The sequence below is a fragment of the Dendrobates tinctorius genome, unplaced genomic scaffold (genome assembly GCF_039654945.1).
Source record: "Dendrobates tinctorius isolate UK_male_01 unplaced genomic scaffold, ASM3965494v1 ptg000063l, whole genome shotgun sequence".
Lineage (NCBI taxonomy): Eukaryota > Metazoa > Chordata > Amphibia > Anura > Dendrobatidae > Dendrobates > Dendrobates tinctorius.
In genome coordinates, this window is record NW_027361731.1 from 17620621 (window position 1) to 17643105 (window position 22485).

The window sequence follows — 22485 nt, forward strand, 5'->3', positions numbered from 1 at the left end:
GGTCGGTGCCGGAGGCTCCATTATTCTCTATGTGGAGTGCGGCTCTGCGGGTGGAGGTCGGTGCTGGAGGCTCCATTATTCTCTATGTGGAGTGCGGCTCTGCGGGTGGAGGTCGGTGCCGGAGGCTCCATTATTCTCTATGTGGAGTGCGGCTCTGCGGGTGGAGGTCGGTGCTGGAGGCTCCATTATTCTCTATGTGGAGTGCGGCTCTGCGGGTGGAGGTCGGTGCTGGAGGCTCCATTATTCTCTATGTGGAGTGCGGCTCTGCGGGTGGAGGTCGGTGCTGGAGGCCCCATTATTCTCTATGTGGAGTGTGGCTCTGCGGGTTGAGGTAGGTGCAGGAGGCTCCATTATTCTCTATGTGGAGTGCGGCTCTTCGGGTGGAGGTCGGTGCCGTAGGCCCCATTATTCTCTATGTGGAGTGTGGCTCTGCGGGTTGAGGTAGGTGCTGGAGGCTCCATTATTCTCTATGTGGAGTGCGGCTCTGTGGGTGGAGGTCGGTGCTGGAGGCTCCATTATTCTCTATGTGGAGTGCGGCTCTGTGGGTGGAGGTCGGTGCTGGAGGCTCCATTATTCTCTATGTGGAGTGCGGCTCTGCGGGTGGAGGTAGGTGCTGGAGGCTCCATTATTCTCTATGTGGAGTGCGGCTCTGCGGGTGGAGGTCGGTGCTGGAGGCTCCATTATTCTCTATGTGGAGTGTGGCTCTGCGGGTGGAGGTCGGTGCTGGAGGCCCCATTATTCTCTATGTGGAGTGCGGTTCTCCGGGTGGAGGTCGGTGCCGGAGACTCCATTATTCTCTATGTGGAGTGCGGCTCTGCGGGTGGAGGTCGGTGCCGGAGGCTCCATTATTCTCTATGTGGAGTGCGGCTCTGCGGGTGGAGGTCGGTGCCGGAGACTCCATTATTCTCTATGTGGAGTGCGGCTCTGCGGGCGGAGGTCGGTGCCGGAGGCTCCATTATTCTCTATGTGGAGTGCGGCTCTGCGGGTGGAGGTCGGTGCTGGAGGCTCCATTATTCTCTATGTGGAGTGCGGCTCTGCGGGTGGAGGTCGGTGCTGGAGGCTCCATTATTCTCTATGTGGAGGTCAGTGCTGGAGATTCCCCTTTATTCGTTGCTTCCAACCATCTAGCAGGACAGCCCCAATTTGGGGGAGCTTTCCCGGGCGTTTATGGTAACATCCCGCCTCACTTTGTGTCTGTAAGTCGCCTCCTCTCCTCCCAGCTCTCTGTGGTTAGTGCTCAGTTGTTCCTTCTCTTACTCTGGGGGATACCTCCATCTCTGTGCTGTAATTAACTCATTCTTCACTTTTCTTAAAGTCTGGGCCCTGGTGATTCAAACACGTCTTGTACTGGTACATAGAGATACATTTCTATATACCAGTGTATTCCTATGTCCCTGCATTCTAGAGCTGAAATTCAAGTCAGAGATTTTTCTTCCTATAAAATAATAAAAAACAATTAGAATAATGATTTATTGCAGTTTTTTAATCACTTTAGTGTCCAAGCCAAAATTTTCAAATCTACCATGTGAATTTACAGAATGTGACAAAGATGCTGAAACGTTTCCACAAATTTCAGTGATTTTAAGATTGTTTTTTCATGAATCATTGTATTTTGTTAGTGGTAAATTTAGGTTTATATGTTTTGCTTTTATTTCTAAAAAAAATCAGACGTTTTGACAACTTTTAAAAAACTGACAATTTTCAAACTTTGAATAATTATTCCTTTAATCCAGGTAGTCATGCAGCACAAAATAGTAAAAAAAAATAACATTTCCCTTAGGCATCCTTCCCACGTCCGTATAGAAGAAGTGCGTGAAAGCCTGAACATTGCAGGTTATGTGTGAACACAGCCTAACAGACGGGTTTGGCACAATGGCCTTTACATAAATAAACTACAGCTCGTCTCACTCAAAAGCTAGACCTCATATAGTGAACCTTATGTAAAAATGAAAAAGTTCTGGCTGCTCCAACTGTGAAGGAATGAGCAATAAATCCATAGGTCCCAACCATCCCGAGTACAGCAGAACAGTCCCAGATTTGGGTCTATGTCCTGTCATCCCGGGCAGTCTGCTGAATGTCTCTGACTGTCGTCATGCCCCCTTCTGACATCTCCTCCTGGCAGGGTAGGAATAAATGGTAAATGGGTCTAGCTATGGGTGCAGTTATGGGCATGTCAGGTATTTTGCCGTGGTGGCTATACATAGTTTGTCCCTCTTTCTCTTTGGATTCATAGCGGAAACCAATAGGCCGTGTATTGAATTATATTATTCAATATCTCCTTACTCTATATTCATTTTTAACTTTTTTTGTGATCCCAACTGAAGAAAGATACTTGATGTCTGTGTTACACACGCAGGTGGTGCACATGGTTCCTGGACCCACTGTGCCGGGCTTAACTAGAAGGGGCGTAGCGGTATACCAGGTGTTCACTGGAGCTTCTGATGATGGCGTCATGTATGCAGACACAGATAGGACTGGTCTCCATTCAGATTACTAAATTCTGGATCCGCTATAGAACGGTTACTGACACAGACTAATTCGGAGCCTGGTTATAGCAGTCCAGATATACGGGGTACTCGGATATTCAGACACACAGATCTCGGACACTGATTCAGGGACTGGCCGCTTACAGATTGGGGGACAAGGTTCAGACACTGGCCTCACTAGGCCCAAGGACTTCGTATTCAGGACTGTCTGCACAATGACCAGAGACTATGGGTTCGGGACATTGGCCATATCAGTACCAGGTGACCTCACAATTTCATTCAGAGACTGCCTCACTTACTAATAATTCACTGTAGTGCTTGACATCACCCTATTGGGGAAGGTGCCTTTTAAACAAGATGACTCACAGCTATTGGCTGGGATCCATCTTGCAGGTGTACTCCTAAATAAATGCCTCCCAGCTCTTGTCTGGAGGCATTTTACTATGTGGAAAAGCTGCCCCCTTAAGCACACGGGAGCGCGCACTGGGAGGTGCGGTGCGCACACACAGGCCATGAAGCAGGGAACATTCCGGGGACCACTCTGCATGGCTGGGGCGGTGAATATGCCGGCGTCAGGGCCACTTTTAGGCAAAGTGGGGCCCTAGGCAAAGTTTAAAATGAGGCCCCAAATGCTAACATATTGCACATTACACAGAACCATTACGGTTGTAGTTACATGCGCTGAGCTCAGGCCGCTAAATGAGTGTAATCGACAATATTGAAGTCTTTCGATGCTTGTTTCCCGGCCTCTTTACACCAACTGAGAAAGAATGATGGGAAAAGAACAATCCCTATTAGGTCAATCTGTCCCCATACAGTATCATGTTATCAGCAGCATATCTGCAGGTTACACCGGTGATGTGCTGCTGAGAAATATGATTTTTGTTCCGGCATAAACAATCTAATCACTCGATGAATATGCAGCATTTTGCCTGTTTAGTATAATACACCCCATAGTCCTCCATATATTATAATGTGCCCCACAGTCCTCGATATTGTAAAATGCACACCCCATAGTCCTCCATATAGTATAATACACTCCTCATAGTCCACCATATAGTGTAATACACTCCTCATAGTCCTCCATATAATAAAATACACTGCTCAGTCCTCCATATAGTATAATAATAATAATTTTATTTATATAGCGCCGACATATTCCGCAGCACTTTACATTTTATAATACACTCCTCATAGTACTCCATATAGTAGAATGCACCACCATAGTAATCCATGTAGTAAAATTCACTTCCCATAGTATAATGCACCCCACAGTTTTTCATATAGTATAATGTATTCCCCATAGTCCTCGATACAGTATAATGCAGCCACCCCACAGAATATAATGTAGCCCCTTCACAGTATAATGCAGCCCTGCCATAAAGTATAACGTTACCCCCATAGAATATAATGCAGCCCCCTCATAGTATAATGCAGCCCCTCCATAGAATATATGGTAGCTCCCCATAGAATATAGTGCAGCCCCTCCATAGAATATAATGCAGCCTCCTTATATAGTATAATGTAGCCCCTCCATAGAATATAATGTTGCCCCCTCATAGAATATAATGAAGCCCCCCATACAATATAATCTAGCCCCCCTCATAGAATATAATGCAGCCCCCCATAGATTACAATGTAGCCCCCTCATAGAGTATGATGCAATCACCCATTATAGAATATAGTAAATATAATACAGCCCCCCATAGAAAATAATGTAGCCCCCATAGAATATAATACAGCCCACCTCCCCATAGAATATAATATATCCCCCATAGAATATAATACAGCCCACCTCCCCATAGAATATAATACAGCCCACCTCATCAGAGAATATAATGTAGCCCCATCAAAGAGTATGATGCAATCCTCCCTCATAGAATATAATACAACCCCCCATAGAATATAATGTAGCCCCCCCATATAATATAATACAGCCCATCTCCCCTTAGAGCATAATGTACCCCCCATAGAATATAATGGAGCCCCCCCTTTCCCGAGAATAATCAAAAAATTTTTGGCACTCAACTCGTTGCAAAGATGAAGAATTTTTATTTGCAGTCACAAATATAGACGTTTCGGCTGTATCGACTAGCCTTCATCAGTAAACTGCAAAGTCGACAAAAGTATATACAATATACAATCAGATACTACAGATAATCAATCCATGAAGATATCAATAACAGAAGAAACAAGTATTGGTATGTGCACAAGTGGTAGGGAGGACGGAACAAGGTATATAGGAAATGTGGCTCATGGAAGGAAAAGATACAGAAATACACTTAAAAGTAAAAGAAAAGACATCAAACCTACCAAGACTGCTCCTATCTCTATAATTTTCTGGACATTATATTGTATGACCAATAGTAAATTAGGTGCTATTGGAGGTGATACCATCCACCATGTAAGAACTGGTATATAAACCTGTAGATTTCAATGAGAAGGGGTAGTAGAGAAATATTCCAAACGAGATCATATACAGGATTATTAGATCTGTGACTTTGAAAAGCTCCAAAGGTTGCACCCACCAAAAGTTGGCATAAACATCCTATGGCTATGCCTGAAGGGAATTGTCCCAAAGGGGATTACTTGTGGGATTGTTAAATCCTGTGACTCATAGAAAACCCCAATTTCACGCTGTAAGAACAGCAGCTGGCTGTAGTTTCAAATGTCTTGTTGGTGGGTGGCAGCAGGACCTGTGTGAACACGGCATCCATTCCCGAGAATTGCCCCACAGTCCAGTACTTACTGATATATTATTAAAAAAAACCCACAATCCTCACCTCTCCTCGTGCCCCGCGCTGCTCCTGGTTTGGCTCCGGTCTCAGATGCTGCACTGCCCGGGCTCCACACACAGCGGGTGTGCAATGAAGTGACATCAATGCGCACCCGCAGTTTCAGAGGCAGAGGGGAATGATGGGAGAGGGAGCGTCATGTGACACTTTCTCCTCCATCATTGCTTTGAACTGTACCGGAGTCAATGACGCCGGTATAGTTCTATGGGGTGGGGGGAGGTCCTCGGCGCTGGCTGCAGGCGGGTCCCTCTGACCCGCAGGCTCCATAGCGGCTGCGTGATGTGCAATGATTAGGGGCATGCCACTGGCTGTGGGTCCTTGGGGGAGCGGGGGCCCTAGGCAGCTGCCTGGTCTGCCTGCTGCTAACGCTGGCCCTGGGTGGCATCCCTGCATGGAGGGAGAGGGAAGAGCATGAAGAGGCGCCTGTAATGGTGTTACTGTCTGAACTTTACATATCAGGTTATTGCTCTCAGCTAGCAGCACCAACGCAGTAATTTTTCCATAGTATTTTGTATGATTGTACATAATCTCACCTTCTTTCCATTCAGGTTCCTGATAAATTTTATCTTTCACATTGACATCTACAACACAATCTGCCTTGACCCCTCAAGGATGGATATGGACAGAGACAAGATGGCGGAGAGGATGTTACAGCTCACCCTAGAGATCCTCTTCCGGCTTACTGGAGAGGTAAGAGATTCTGATGACATCACATTACATTGTAATGCAGGAGTCTGGATGCAACGAGCAGAGATCACTAGGTGGAAACAGTCAGGGGGTGATATAATGCTATTTATATACAACAGTAACTTTTAATCAATTAGTGTTAGTAGCTATGCAGTCTTACAGTAGAGGGAATAGCAACAGGATTAGAATAAACAAGAAAGTTATTCACTATTTAACGTAGGTGTCCTTTTCACAAAGGTGGTGAACCCAGTCTTGGGAGTCACCACGTGAGTTCTCACTCAAGGCTCTGGCCCTAGTGGTGGTTACCGGGTTTTCTGTTATGGATGAGTCACCGAAGGAGGAAAAAACAAAAATAATAGCTAAGTCCAGAAAACCAGAGAAGTTGGAAGCTATCGGATTGCAGACCCCTGAACCTATCCACAACAACTAGCAGTAGCCATGGGGGGTTCCTACGGTGCCCTAGACCCCTCGATCACAGCCGGAGAACTAAATTAGCCTAAAGACAGAAAGGGGAAATCTAAACTGCCCCAGAACAGACTCCAAAGCAATAGGCAGCCCCCAACATATAATGACTGTGAAGCAAGATGAAAAAACACTAACACAGATAGAAAGATAGGTTGAGCAAATGATGGGGCCCAAGCTAACTAAATAGGATAGGATAGAAAAGCTGCTGTCTGCAATCCGCAAAAACCCTATCCAAAAATGAACCAACAGACTGATAGGAAAAACAGGCCCTGAAGTCGCTAGGCTTCAAAAAGACTATATCAGCACTCAGGTATATTCTGAAGACAGAGCCAGAGATCAACAGATCAGAGACAAAAATGGAATTCAGCTCACCCCCGGCCGGGGATGGCTGAACTCCAAAAAACAAGGCAAACAAAACCAGAACTCAAGTGTACAAAAGGCAGAGCAAAACTTAGCTTTGAGAAGCAGAAATCAGACTGGTCTCCAAGAATCCAGCAGGAAAATCCCCGGCAAGGCAGCAGGGCGTCGGCTGCCTTATATCCAGTCATCAGTTCCTGTGACCCAGTCATCATCTACCTGCTCAGCTGTTTGGTAATCAGCCTCACTACCTTCCTTCGCCAGAAGAGGGAGTTCATCAGACCTCACTGGTGAAGGGAAAAATGAACTCACAACAGTTTTCCCACTAGGCCGCAGTCTCTTCCTGAAATGGCCTATAAAAGCCCATTGAGCCTCCCACGCACCAACCGGCCCTCTCCCAACCTGTACCCTAATCCCAATACCATTGATGATAACTGGAAGTGACTGACCTGCTTAGTTGCACCGTTCCTCCGCATTCGCAGGCGTGCCTCTCCGGTCGCAGTCCCGGTTCATGGTGCATTTGTCAGTCTGAAAGTCATCAGGTTGAACTCAAACAGGCCCATACAGAGGACAAAGGCTGGTTTCTGGCTGTCCTTCTCAGCCACCGGGACTTGCCAGTAGCCACTGGCTAAATCAAGTGAGGAAAAATATTTGGCTTTTCCTAACACAGACAGGACTCCTCAATTCTGGGCAAGGGATAGTAGTCCCGTACAGGACACGCTTTCAGCCTCCAGTAGTCCACACAGAAACTCACACAGTCTACCATCCTTTTTCTAAACTAACACAATGGGGGTCGCGGACCACACCATTGCGCAGCATGTGACCCAACAGTTCTTTCAATTCCTGGTACATCTGAGGTGGGACCTGCCGATACCTCTCTCTAATGGGAGCAGTGGTTACTGTAGGGATCTCATGAGGAATAGTATGGATGCATCCAAAGTCATCTTGATGCTGTGCAAACACCTCTTAGTATCGCTGTAATAACTGTTCAACCTGCACAACTTACCTCGAGGAAAACTCTATGAGGTTGGCCTCCATCTGTTGCAACAGGTGAAGTCCAGCCAGTGGTTCGCTTCGGTTTTCCTGACTATCAAGTGAAACCACTAAGGTTCATGGGTCTCTTCCCACAGGTGTCAGTCCTATAGCATCAGCACTGTGGAGATCTTCCAGCATTATACAAACCCGAGCCACTTATTGTCATGGCATCAACTGTAGAATTGTTCCACTTGCATTTTTACAGCGCACAGGTACTCGTCCTTGTCGCACGTTGGCCAGGGTGAGGGCAACCAATAATCCGGAGATAGCTTCTTCTCCCTCTATAGGCTCAATATGGACGTCCACATCCTCTAAAGATACATGGGCTAGTGTAGGCATAGTGAGTACAGTCTGTCCCACTGGCAGTGTCACTGTGGCTTCTGGTGACATCAATACTTTGCTGAAATACTGGGAGGCAGCGGGTGACTTCTGAATTTAGCTGACCCGCACTAGTTGCTGGAACACCTTGTTACTTGCACTGGTCCAATTATTTTTATCGGGGCCCTCAGCTAAGAATAGTCCCACTTCTTTTAGCACATTCATGCCCAGGGTTACAATGGGTCATCCGCCTCAGGACCCCTTTGTCAGCACTTTTCCTTTTCAGCCTAGATCCTTCCCGCACATCGAGACAAACATTCACACTACTCCTGCTCCTGGGTTAGGCAGTTGATTAGCCGCCACCAGTCGGATGGTGTGTTCTTTTCTGGAGCAAGCAACTTCGGGAAAATGACTCTGGAAACATGCAGCAGGCATTATTGTCACCTGAGACCCCGTGTCCATCAAGCAGTGAATGCGTTGCCAATTGAATTCAGCCCAGGTAATGGGTCTCTCAGAAACAATATTCTCAGAATTCTCTCTTCTCCCTCTGGAAACCCCACGGTATACTCCACGACCATGGGGTGCATTAGTTTAATGCGCTCCCCATCTTCTCCTTTCTCGATTCTGACAGTGTCTTGAAATGTGTCCCCTTCCACCACGGGTTCAGCACTCTTGCTCGCGTTCTGCTGATGGGTTATGTACATGGCATGATGTGGTCTTGAAGGAGCGACTTTCCCGCTCTGACCCTCCCTCACGTGAGGTCAGGTGATCAGCTAGAGGATTGGCAGCAAGGATCCCCTTGATGCTGCACAGCTCACCTCAATTGTCCCAAATCTCTTGACGTATCTCCTGCACCCAGTCGGACTCAGTAAGTGTTGACTCAGAGGTGACCACTTCATGACTCCAGACCGCGGCGGAGAAAACAGGGGCCTCTAGCTTTGGCCCAGACCTCAAGAAATCCCAGACCGGGATTCAGGCATGCTTCAGAGAGGGATCCTTCAGTCCAGCATCGATTTGGTCTTGTATCATTTCGTCCAAGGGACCCAGTCCTCGATGCCTGTCTTGGGTTTTCTTGGCGCTATGGGCCATCACTTCATGCTATGCATTAACATATTGAGCTATGGTCTCACTTTTCCCTTGGACCTGCTAGAAAACCGCATGCTGAGGTGCCTTAGGTCCATGGTGTCACCATGCATATCCACCAAGATTTTTATCACCTTTTCCACAGTGTCATGATCCCTAGGTGGGTGGTACATAACCGTACATCTGGCCTCCCCATTAAGGGTCAGGAGGGTAACTCAGCCTGAATGGAAGGGGTCAGGGGATACATGCGTAGTATGCTTTTCAGCATCTCTGCCCAGTCCCACAGCGACACACTGCTCCATGTGAACTTGGGAAGGTTGCTGAGCATAGCCTCCAGGTGTATATTTCCCTTTCCTGGCTTAGTTCACAGACTGGTCCGCCATCTCTATGTCTGATGTTGCATCCTGCCGAATACGCCAAAAGTAAAGCTGGTGTCTGGATGCAACGAGCAGAGATCACGAGGTGGAAACAGCCAAGGGTTGATATAATGCTATTTATATACAACAGTAATTTTTAAACAATTAGTGTTAGTAGCTATGCAATTTAACAGTAGAGGGAATAACAACAGTATTAGAATAAACAAGAAAGCCTTTCACTATTTAATGTTAGTGTCCTTTTCACAAAGGTGAAAAGTCTTGGGAGTCACCAAGTGCGTTTTCACCCAAACCTCTGGTTCTAGCAGGGCTCACCGGGTTTTCCCGCTTGGCCCTCAAGTCTCTTCCTGAAATAGTCCTGAAAATAGTGTTATTAAAGCCTGTTGAGCCTCTAATGCACCAACTGGCCCCCTCCCAACCTGTACTCCTAATCCCAACTCATCCCGGTACCAATGATGATAGCTAGAAGTGACGGACCTGCTCACTCGCACCGTTCCTCCTCAATCACAGGCGTGCCTCTCCTCTTGCAGTCTCCGCATGGGTCTTCTCGGCTTGACCATGGGCGGAAGTCTCTCAGGTTCAAGGCGGAGAGGACTGGGTGTCAGCTCTTGACACGCATAGTCGGGCCTCGGAGACTTGACCAGTACAGTACGCAGCTTCTTTCTCTGACAAGTGTAAGATGTTTTTGGGGATATCTTCTGGGGAATTCAGACCTTGCCAGATGGTGAACAACATCTGGGTGGCATAGACTCCCCGCTGAGGCCTGCCACGCTGGTCTCAGCGGTGTCTCTGGAGCTTGTCTGCCCCACTCCCTTCCCTGGTGCCAAATATCCTCGTGGATGGGCAAGCAGAGCTTTTATACCAGGGAAGTCTTTCCTCTGGGGTCACCTGATCCACTCAAGCACACAAGGTCACTCCCCTTGCAAACCTTCCAGCATACTTTGGTTCCACTTCATTTTGGCTGGGCCGCAGATGGCAGTTTCTCCTCATCAACGGCACCTCATGCAAGAATTCTCCAGATATTTCATGGCTGGAGAGGTGAGGACTCTCGAAATGTCTGTAGAGAGATTTATTAATGTGTTTCTCCATAACCAGGATTACACAGTTGTGAAGAAGACCTCTAGTGATCGCTGTCAGGACCCTGTGTCTGAAAGATGGGGAAGACCCCTAAGTCCAATCACAGGGCCTACATCTCACTACCTGAAACATGAGGACTTCAATGAGCAGAAGATCCTAGAACTTCTCTACAAGATGACTGAGCTGCTGACTGGAGAGGTGACACTGCTGGGAATGCTGGGACATTATACAGTAACGCTATGAAGGGATTGGGGTATGACAGTATCTTTGTATGTGTCAGGTTCCTATAAGGTGTCAGGATGTCGCTGTCTATTTCTCCATGGAGGAGTGGGAGTATTTAGAAGGACACAAAGATCTTTATAAGGACGTCATGATGGAGGTTCCCCAGCCCCTCACATCACCAGGTAATAGTCAGGACTAAATACACACGGCCTATAATTATCTGTATGTAAAGAATGAATTCAGTCCCTGTATGTGTTTCCTCCAGATTTATTCAGTAAGAAGACAACACCAGAGAGATGTCACCGGCCTCTTCTTGCACAGGACTGTAAACAAGAAGATCCCCATGATCCTCAGGATCATCAGGTAGATGGAGAGAAGGTGTCATGAGATCTCCCCTATGATGTGTAGACGGCTGTGAAGGTCTTGTGCTCAGTCTTGTTTTATCCACCAGTATTATATGTTTTATACTTGTGTAATGAGAGCGGTGGAGATGGCAGGATTAGAGCTGATCATAGATGGGACTTCTCCATCTGTCTGTGACTTTTACAATATTTGTTTCAGGGTGAAGATCTGACCCATATTAATACTACAGAGACATATGTGAGAGGTGATGAGCGGTGTAAAGAGGAGATTCCTACATATGACTACCCAGGTGAGTAGTGACCACTAAATGCAGAGAAGTCACAGATTCTACTGTAATTATATGTTGAATCTCTAGCAGCCGTACCGGTCCTGGAAGGACAGTCAAGTGAGAAGCCAAACCGTTTTGACGTCAACAAGAAATATGTAGACAGATCAGGAAAGGATATAGAATTAGGGTCCGGTAATAATCTGCTCAAAACCCGGTAACAACTTAGCTCTGGTAATAACAGATTGGCTAATTTGACTCTTACACAATGAACTAAGTGACCCTGTGAATTTAGTGCAGCATCTCCACCAGCGCAGCCATGGACTATATTGGGAAGGCTGGTTAGAAAAGTGACAGTGCAGGAGCATGCCAGTACAAGAACATTACAGAGTAGTCATGGTGAGACGTGACATGGCAGCATATGAAGTTCTTCTATGTACAAAGGTGTTTCTCTATACCTTCTGTGCACAATTGATTATTGATACCCTACTTTATGTGATGTGTTTGTTGGATGAGCTCACTTGGGAAGAATAAACATCTTGATGCAGAAATGAGCAAACTTTTTTGAAATGACCATACTGCTAAGAACAAAGATCATTTCCCCCCTCTGCATTTGGCTGCGTGCGGGCACCAGGCAGCATAATAACACCGTTAACATGCAGATTGACTGCATATCTGCAGGTTAACAACGTTATTTTTGGTGACCGGTTCCCTTTAACATAGCACAAAAATGTACCAATAAAAATGCTCACCACCCGGGTGTAGAATGGGTTCAATAGCTAGTCCTGATATATGGTCCCACATCCTTGTATACACTCCTCCAGCCTTGTATATATCCCCCATCCTATTATATGCTCCCCCAGTCTGCTATATTCTCCCCCAGCCTGGTATATGCTCCCCTAGCCTGGTAAATTGTCCCCCATCCTTGTCCTCCAGCCTATTATATGCTCCCCCAGCCTGGTAAATGTTTCCCCCAGCCTGGTATATGCTTCTGCAGCCTGGTATATGCTTTTCCAGCTTGGTATATGCTCCCCCAGCTTGGTATATGCTCTCCCAGCCTGGTATATGCTCTCTCAGCCTGGTATATGCTCTCCCAGCCTGGTATATGCTCCCCCATCCTGGTATATGCTCCCCCAGCCTGGTATATGCTCCTTCAGCCTGGTATATGCTCTTCCAGCCTGGTATATGCTGCCCCAGCCTGGTATATGCTCCCCCAGCCTGGTATATGCTCCCCCATCCTGGTATATGCTCCCTCATCCTGGTATATGCTCTCCCCATCCTGGTATATGCTCCCGCATCCTGGTATATGCTCCCCCAGCCTGGTATATGCTCCCCCAGCCTGGTATATGCTCCCCCAGCCTGGTATATGCTCCCCCAGCCTGGTATATGTTCCCCCCAGCCTGGTATATGTTCCCCCCAGCCTGGTGTATGCTCCTCCAGCCTGGTATATGCTCCTCCAGTTTGGTATATGCTCCCCCAGCCTGGTATATGCTCTCCCCATCCTGGTATATGCTCCTCCATCCTGTTATATGCTTTCCCCATCCTGGTATATGCTCTCCCCATCCTGGTATATGCTCTCCCCATCCTGATATATGCTCTCCCCATCCTGGTATATGCTCTCCCCATCCTGGTATATGCTCCCCCCATCCTGGTATATGCTCTCCCCATCCTGGTATATGCTCCCCCCATCCTGGTATATGCTTTCCCATCCTGGTATATGCTCCCCCAGCCTGGTATATGCTCCCCCAGCCTGGTATATGCTCCCCCATCCTGGTATATGCTCCCCCATCCTGGTATATGCTCCCCCCAGCCTGGTATATGTTCCTCCAGCCTTGTATATGCTCCCCCAGCCTGGTATATGCTCCCCCAGCCTGGTATATGCTCCCCCATCCTGGTATATGCTCCCCCATCCTGGTATATGCTCCCCCATCCTGGTATATACTCCCCCCATCCTGGTGTATGCTCCTCCAGCCTGGTATATGCTCCCCCATCCTGGTATATGCTCCCCCCAGCCTGGTATACGCTCCTCCAGCCTGGTATATGCTCCCCCATCCTGGTATATGCTCCCCCCAGCCTGGTATACGCTCCTCCAGCCTGGTATATGCTTTCCCATCCTGGTTTATGCTCCCCCAGCCTGGTATATGCTCCCCCATCCTGGTATATGCTCCCCCATCCTGGTATATGCTCCCCCCAGCCTGGTATATGTTCCTCCAGCCTGGTATATGCTCCCCCATCCTGGTATATGCTCCCCCATCCTGGTATATGCTCCCCCATCCTGGTATATACTCCCCCCATCCTGGTGTATGCTCCTCCAGCCTGGTATATGCTCCCCCATCCTGGTATATGCTCCCCCCAGCCTGGTATACGCTCCTCCAGCCTGGTATATGCTCCTCCAGTTTGGTATATGCTCCCCTATCCTTGTATATGTCCCTCCAGCCTGGTATATGCTCCCCCATCATTGTAAATGCTCGCCCAACCTGGTATATGTTCCTGCATACATTGCTGTTGTTGTATACATACATACACACAAACAAACAAAAAAAACAAACAATAAACCTTTCCCTGCTCCCTGGTACACGCTGTCTGCGTTAAATATTTCACTTTTGTTGACGACACTGTGTGTGAATTTGTCTTCAATAAAATAGCCCCAGAGATCCCGCCATGTGGAGGTGCTGACTCCGGCTCGACAATCCTTTTCCTGCCACACCGGAGCTCGCGGTATGTCCTCACATATTCAGTCAGCACCTACACATACCGCAATCTCCAGCGCCACACTCCTCCTCCATCCTCGTCGTCCTCCTTGTCACCTCTATTAATGCTGGATGTGTCCTTCTGACTCCGGCCACATTGTGCAGGCGCAGTCTATACCGGCTTCGAACAGAAGGACGCTTTCAACGCTGCATTATAGATACAGTCATGGCTGAAAGCAAATTTTGGCAAAGTGGCAAAAAATTTGTCTGGCTCGGAGATATCCGTGTCTATGTTTTTCTTTTATGTGGCAACTATGTGCCGCATCAGTATCACACGTATCGGCTCCTGGGAATCAGCGATACTGTAAGTTACTGACCTGGTTGGAGTAGTGATATTGCAACCACTAGGGGCAGATAGCATAGTCTGGAATAGCCAAGGAGTCGATACACAGAAACAGCAATGTAGATGAAGGAATAAGCAGGAATAGTAGACAAGGAAGCCAGGGGTCCTTTACCAGGAGCAGCAGTGTTGTTTGAAGGAATAAGCAGGAGTCGTAGACAAGGAAGCCAGGGGTCCTTTACCAGGAGCAGCAGTGTTGTTTGAAGGAATAAGCAGGAATCGTAGTCAAATAAGCCAGAGGTTGTTTACCAGGAGCAGAAGTGACCTGTGAAGGAATAGCAGGTGGAATGAAGCTTGACTAAAGTCAGGTAGCTCAATAATCACGCAAGGAACTGCAAGCAAGGCCAGGTTTAAATAAGTGGTTCATTCTGATTGCACACATCAGGAACTCAGGGTGGTACTAAACAGGAAACTCAGGGAGGAGACATCAGCAACAAATAGATTCTAGTATTTGGATAAGCACGGAACTGTCCGGAGAGCTGAATACCTCAGAAGGAAGAGCTGCCAACTGGTTCACAAGAGCTGCTAGGTTCGAATCCTGACAGATACTGTTTGGGCTGATCCCCAACGCCGGTTGTTGAGGACAGCTCACATCATTGTCCTCTGGTCTGCCTGTGATTAGCAGGAGCAGGGGACAATATTGACATTGTATTCAACCCCCACTATCTACATAAAGTGTAAAATTAAGAATAAAATAATAAATCACATTATAGTCACATTAAGGGCTCATACTCATCTGTGAGGAAAATGGACAAGTGCAATCCGATAAAAAATCAGACCGCACTCTGATCAGTGTTATTCTATGAGCATGCTGCGACTGTCATTGTAACTCGGACGACACTCGTAAATGCAAGTCAGTGGGTGTGAGGAAAAAAATCACATGTCTCTCGGACCATGTGACTGTCTTCCTATTTTTACACACCCATGTCTTTTGAAAAACCGGCAATTTATCTGCCGCGTACAGTAAAAATCACAGCCTGACCCAGCAGAATAGAATAGATGGATATAAAGATGTCAGTCACATATAGATTTTGTACAGTGTGTGTGCAGATTACTCTACATGTATTTTATTGCTTACTAAATTATTTTCTGAAAAAAAAAATGGTGTGGGGGCCCCCAACAATTTATTACCAGCAGAGGGAAAGCAGACAGGTGGAGGCAGATGTTTATAACATGGGAAGGGGGTAATACCTATAGAGCTTCCCAGGATATTAATATGTGGGGAGGAGGACCCCCATACAGTGATTGGGCTGGAACCAGGGGGACCGCCATCACGGTTATTGAAGAAACCACATCAGGGGGATTACAAAGGGAGACATGCGATTGAAGTTGTCAGGGCAACAGGGGGCGGGGCGAGGGTAAAAGGAGCAGGGGACGCGCTGAGGTGGCAGTTGGAAGAGAGCCTGACAGGAGAGAGAGAGCCGTGTGGCAGGGGGAGGACTGTGGCAACTGACGGTGTGGGGAAGAGAGACAGGCAGGAGACTGTCAAAGGAAAATTTGAGACTGTCCGAACAGCGACGCATAAGAGACTCTCCCCGGGAGTCCCTCCCCGGATACATACAGATAATTTGACGCCCGCTGATTCCCTCCGTGCTGTGACAGGACCGGGATCTCAGGCGACCGCTGCGACGAGACAGCAATCCGGTATAGTGGCCAGGACACTGCCCCCCTGTCTTCTCCCACAGCTGCGATCCCGTCATTACCGACCTCAGGGGACGCCACCTCGCTATAGGCGGCCGCAGAGCCCCTGTCCCGCTTACTGAGGGGACACTGAGCAGAGTTTGTTAAGATTTTAAGTTTTTGGACTGCGTCATGACCTGGCTGGGGGATGAGCGCCTTTAAACGGACGCCAGGGAGATTTATCCCCCCGAACAGTTTCTTCATGGCCTGTTGTGCCCCACCGTCCCCATTTCTTCAGGGCCTATTGCGCCCCACCATTCCAGCTTCTTCAGGGCCCGTTGCGCCCCACCGTTCAGTTTCTTCAGGGCCGGTTGTGCCCCATCGTTCCGGTTTCTTCAGGGCCTGTTGCGCCCCATCGTTCTGGTTTCTTCAGGGCCCGTTGCGCCCCACCGTTCAGTTTCTTCAGGGCCGGTTGCGCCCCATCGTTCCGGTTTCTTCAGGGCCTGTTGCGCCCCATCGTTCTGGTTTCTTCAGGGCCCGTTGCGCCCCACCGTACAGTTTCTTCAGGGCCGGTTGCGCCCCATCGTTCCGGTTTCTTCAGGGCCTGTTGCGCCCCATCGTTCTGGTTTCTTCAGGGCCCGCTGCGCCCCACCGTCCCGGTTTCTTCAGGGCCTGTTGCGCCCCATCGTTCCGGTTCCTTCAGGGCCCGCTGCGCCCCACCGTTTTGGTTTCTTCAGGGCCGGACGAGCCCAAGTCCTTCCGGGAAATCGTGGATTACAAGGCAGCCACATCTGCAATCCCTGAGTGGTCGTGAACTCGAGCGATGCCCGGAAGGCTAAGTGCATTATAGAGAATAAGGACCCTTTTTGTTTGAATGTTTGTTTTACGAGTCCCTGCGAGGACAAATAGGTGTTTCCCCTTTTGTTTGATCGAAGCAGTTTAGCCCTTGCGGCTGTAAACTTATAAAAGTTTATTTCACCCCACATTCAGTCTCGTGTCTCATCACTGCATCCTGTGAGCCTGCTCGAACCCTACAAATATATGCTCACAGATGCATACATAGAATAGATAGATATAAAGATGTCAGTCACATATAATTAGTACAATGCGTGTGCAGTGTAATGTACATGTATTTAATTATATGATTATTTTTCTAAAAAAAATTGCATGGGCTTAATTTTCATAACCAGCAGGGGGAAAACTGACAGCTGTGGACTGATGTTTATAGCCTGGGAAGAGGGTAATAGCCATAGAGCTTCCGAGGCTATTAATATCAGCTCTTAGTTGCTTTAATATACATGGCCCCTTCACAGGCTATTAATATCAGCCAGCAGCTGTCTGCCTAGCCTTTGCTGGTTATTAATTATAGGGTGACACTATGTCATTTTTTTTAAAGGAGTCCCCATTATAATAATCAGTAAATGCTAAGTATACAACTGAGAGCTGATATTAATAGCCTGGGAAGCTCTATTGGTGTTACCCCCTTCCCAGGCTATAAACATCAGCCCACAGCTGTCAGCTTTCCCTCTGCTGGTTATGAAAATTAGGTACACGCAGTTTTTTCAGAAAAATAATCATTTAATTAAATACATGTACAGTAAACTGCACACACATTGTACTAATTATATATGAGACTGATATCTTTATCTATATCCTATATTTATATACTTTATGTAATCTATCTGTTCTATTCTGTAGAGTCCTGCTGTGATTTTACTGTATATGAATTGCCGGCTTTTCATCAATCTATCTATATATGTATGTAAGTATTTATAGATAGATAGATAGATGCGTATTGAAGAATATTTCCTTGGAAAATATATGTAAATGACAGAATTACTCTGTGTCAAGGCTCATATTAAAATCGCATTGCAATCGGATAGCAATCACATGGCATTCAGATGTCAATCCGTTGCTAAGTGTGAAAAATCATATTGTACTCGCATGAAAATCGCATAACAGTTGCATGACACAAGTCCTACTTTTCTGGACTTCTGGCTACCTCCTGACAACTCTTTGTGTCTCATCCTTTTTCACTACTACGACCTCCTGGTTTGACTTCGGCACACCCTGACTACTCTCTGGCTTCGCTGGTCACCGTCGCTACTCGGCGTCTGGCCCCGGCCACTCCCCCAGTGGTCACGTGCTTCAGGTCCTTCACACCGACAGGTACGCTCACTGCCTCTCTCCCCACACACTTTAGGACCTTCTGGTTTCCCTGGAACATGTGTGCAGACTTCTGTTTAAAGTCTGCAACAGTGTTCATTATACCAGAGTTTCCACCGCTGTTATATATTTGTGTGACATTTGCTCATAACAATAATATAATAATCTTTATTTATATAGCGACAACATATTCCGCAGCACTTTACAATTCAACAGTTCATGTACAACAGTCATAACAAAATAAATGGATAATGCAAAGATATTGATGACCCTGCCCGTAAGAGCTTACAATCTACAATGTGGTGAGGGTGACACAAACAACAGGGGCTTGTTAACAATGATGGTCCAGTCATCTTGAGGAATTGGAGGTAGTTAAAGGTTGGATGAGTTAGTCAGCAGCCAATATTTGTAGAGTTTTTAGTTGCAATGGACTTTGGTGGAGGGTTATGAGGTAACCGCTCCCGCTGAAGAGCTGAGGAAAATGACTACCTGCAGCGAGAGCGGGCCCATGAACTGTGCTGACCTCGGTGACAGCATCGCAGTTCACCGTGAGAAATCATGTTGCAATGAGTCATTCTACCCAGCTTTTCAACATGAGTGGTTACCTCAGGTCTCCACTTATGCTGATAAGCAAATGTCACACAGATGGACTACGGCATGAGACACTTTGGATTCTTTCAACATTGGACAGGTGAGGTGATTTTGTTGTTTTTTCATTTTTGTTTCTTTACAGAGGACAATGGCTTCAGGGAATTAGGTGTTAAAGTGAATATAATCTGATTTTTTTTTTTAATTTTATAATTTAATTTTACTCTATGCAGACAACAGGGGATGAAAACAACTCTCAGCATTGTCCCCTGTTTGTGCTGATCACAGGCAGATCAGGGTACAATGATGTGAGCTGTCTTCAACACCTGACATCATGGATCATCGCGAACAGTACCGCTGATTCCCAGGCGCCGGTACATGACACACTGATGACACACGGATGTCATCCGTGTGTCATCAGTGTGCACGTGTTCGAGACGTTTTGTGGCCCGTGCTGCTGCTAAAAACATCATGTCAACGTGTCTTGCCCACAGTCACACGATCCCTGGAAACCCACTGACATGTGTGCAGATCCATTCACTTGAATGGGTCTAAGTGTTTAAGTGTCTCCGACATTTATGTGATGGCAACTGACATCACATACCGGAGACACTGACGTGTGAAGGAGGCCTTAAGAGGTGCTCCCATTTCCTGTATCCAATCCCAAAAAATAGTTGTTGTAATAATAATAATAGTAAATACCTCCAATTAGAAAAGTGGTATAGTTTTCCTGATTCTCTGTCGCTTACCCCATGGCCAGGGCTTTGCAGTAGCTTAGGTATCCATTGTTATGACCATTGGTAACTAACAGTCACAATGGATACCTAAGCTAATGCAATGCTGTGCACGTGGGGTGAGCAACATAGCGAGTCAGAAGAACTATACTACATATTTCCTAATATTATTACACCTACTACATACTGGGATAGATGATCAGAGATGGGAATACCCTTTAAGAATCTTACATATTTTTATAGTGTATATTTTTATCTGTTACTATAGATTGTAATGTAATAAAGCTTATTTTTATTCCTCCCTTTATTGCTTCAAACTTTCTGCTTTTGTGTATTTTGTTTGTCGATTGTACTTTAGAGGTTCAGTACCATGGGATTTGTGAACAGGTGGCTCACCACTGTCTTAGTCATAGTTTCATTATACTTTGAGTTGTATAGAATTATGTATATAGAAATGATATAAAATATAAGGCATTGATAATGAAAAATAATAAAATCCGTTTCATTCTTGGCAGGTGACTGTGGTGTCAAACCAGATACCTATGAAAAGCACGCCATTATTCCAGCTATACCTCCAGCCTTTCAGAGCAAAAATCAGTCATCGGAGCCTTTTCAATCAGTCACCTATTTGGATTCATCACAGACTGTTAAGCAAAATGAAAGCCGCAAAAGTGATGTTGAACGTCAAATAATTCCCACAGAGAAGAAACCATTTTCCTGTTCAGAATGTGGGAAATATTTTCAGTATAAATCTAGATTGCTTGCACATGAGAGAATTCACACAGGAGAAAAGCCATTTTCATGTCCAGAATGTGGGAAATGTTTTATCAAGAAAGATAAACTTCTTAACCATCAAAGAATTCACACAGGGGAGAAGCCATATTCATGTCCAGTATGTAGGAAACGTTTTAGCCAGAGATCTTATCTTCTTGACCATCAAAGAATTCACACAGGGGAGAAGCCGTATTCATGTCCAGAATGTGGGAAACATTTTAACCACAGATCGTATCTTCGTATCCATCAAAGAATTCACACAGGAGAGAAGCCGTATTCATGTCCAGAATGTGAGAAGCGTTTTATCCAGAGATCAGATGTTCTTAACCATCAAAGAATCCACACAGGAGAGAGGCCATATTCATGTCCAGAATGTGGGAAATGTTATAGGACAAGTTCAATACTTGTTGCACATCAGAGAACTCATACAGGGTAGAAACTATTTTTTATGTGGGAAATGTTATTCCTCGGAATCATATCTTCTTCATCATCTAAAAACTCATGTAAAGCGTGAAGGAAATCAATAATCAATAATTGAAACCAATCAGGCAGTAGAGTTCCATTTAGTTGACAAAAGGGTGAAACTGGATATACCAGTATTGTAAGCACAAAGGGGCATTTGCTGGAGGTAGGTGTCAATCCTGGCACCTTATAGTTCCTGGATTCTCAGCTTAAGCTGGAGTCAAACATAGCGACTTACCAGCGATACCGACACCGATATCAAGGTGTCAGGATCGCTGTTAAGTCGCTATGTGATCGCTGGTGAGCTGTCACGCAGACAGCTTCACCAGCGATCAGCAAAGCGATGCCGAGCTCCCCGCATCGCTGGCCATCCCTGTAAAAAATAGAATTAAAATAAAAAATATTGTTATTCTCACCTTCCGACGCCCCGTTCAGCCATCCCGCCTCTCTCCACGCTCCGATCCCAGTAATCCTTTGCGAGAATGACCGCGAGATGTCACAGTCTCGTGGGAGCGCGAAGTCTTGCGGTCATTCTCGCAAAGGATTACTGGGACCGGGAGCGTGGAGAGAGGAAGGCTGCGCGGGACGTCGGAAGGTGAGAATAACAATATTTTTTATTTTAATTCTATTTTTTACAGCTGATCACTGGTCTCCCGCCTGTCACACGCAGCGATGCGTGCTGGCCAGCGGGAGACCAAAAAAATGTCCAGAGGTTTCTTCCAGCGATCAGCGATACCGGCAGGGGGGCCACTCTCTGATCGCTGTCACACACAGCGATCTCGCTGGTGAGATCGCTGTTACGTCACAAAAGTTGTGACTCAGCAGCAATATCGCTAGCGAGATTGCTATGTGTGACTCCAGCTTTAGAGGGATGTTAGCTGTGTTCCTGTAAACTGCCTTATAAATATGGCGCTGTGATCAGGTAGATCAGCGATCTGTCATACAGTTAATGGGACAATGTAAAAGAGTAAAATTAAAGTCAATAAAATGTAAAAAAAAAATTTAAAATAAAATCACAAAATAAAGAACACAAAAAAAGTTAATCCAATAAATATATTTATGTAAAAAATAAAATAAAAAAGTGCAAATATTTGATATTGCTCCTTCTGGAATGACGTGACTTATAAAACTGTCCCACTAGTTAACTCCTTCAGTCAACACCTTAAAAACAAAAAAACAAGGCACAAAACTATGTCTTATCATCATATTGCTGAGCAAAAAGTGGAAAACAACACGATAAAAACACAATCTACATAAAAATTGTACAGCTGAAAATGTCATCTTGTCCTGCAAAAAAACAAGTCGCCATACGGGTCCGTCAGCAGAAAAATAAAGTTATAGCTCTCATAATAAAGCGATTCTTTTTTTCTACAAAATAGTTTTTATTGTGTAAAAGCACTGACACATAAAATATAAATGAGGTATTGCTGTAATAGTACTGACCCGAAGAATCAAACTGCCTTATCAATTTTACTACATGCGGAAAGGCATAAAAAATAATTTATGAATTACTGCTTTTTTCTT

The 22485-nt window shown here is 46.1% G+C and overlaps 1 protein-coding gene across 2 annotated transcripts; it reads left to right on the forward strand.

Moving 5' to 3' along the window:
- Positions 1-202: 202 nt before the first annotated feature.
- LOC141094321 (oocyte zinc finger protein XlCOF8.4-like) lies at positions 203-21098 on the forward strand. 2 transcript variants are annotated; one of them, XM_073580160.1, is made up of 6 exons: positions 203-331; positions 10696-10875; positions 10958-11081; positions 11165-11262; positions 11461-11551; positions 20241-21098. In XM_073580160.1, exons 1-6 carry the CDS (start codon positions 305-307, stop codon positions 20933-20935), a joined length of 1215 nt encoding a protein of 404 aa, XP_073436261.1. In that variant the 5' UTR covers positions 203-304; the 3' UTR covers positions 20936-21098. The 2 variants fall into 2 exon arrangements, with proteins under 2 accessions (XP_073436261.1, XP_073436260.1); XM_073580159.1 differs by lacking the exon at positions 203-331 and adding an exon at positions 5810-5971.
- The last annotated feature ends 1387 nt before the right edge of the window (positions 21099-22485 follow it).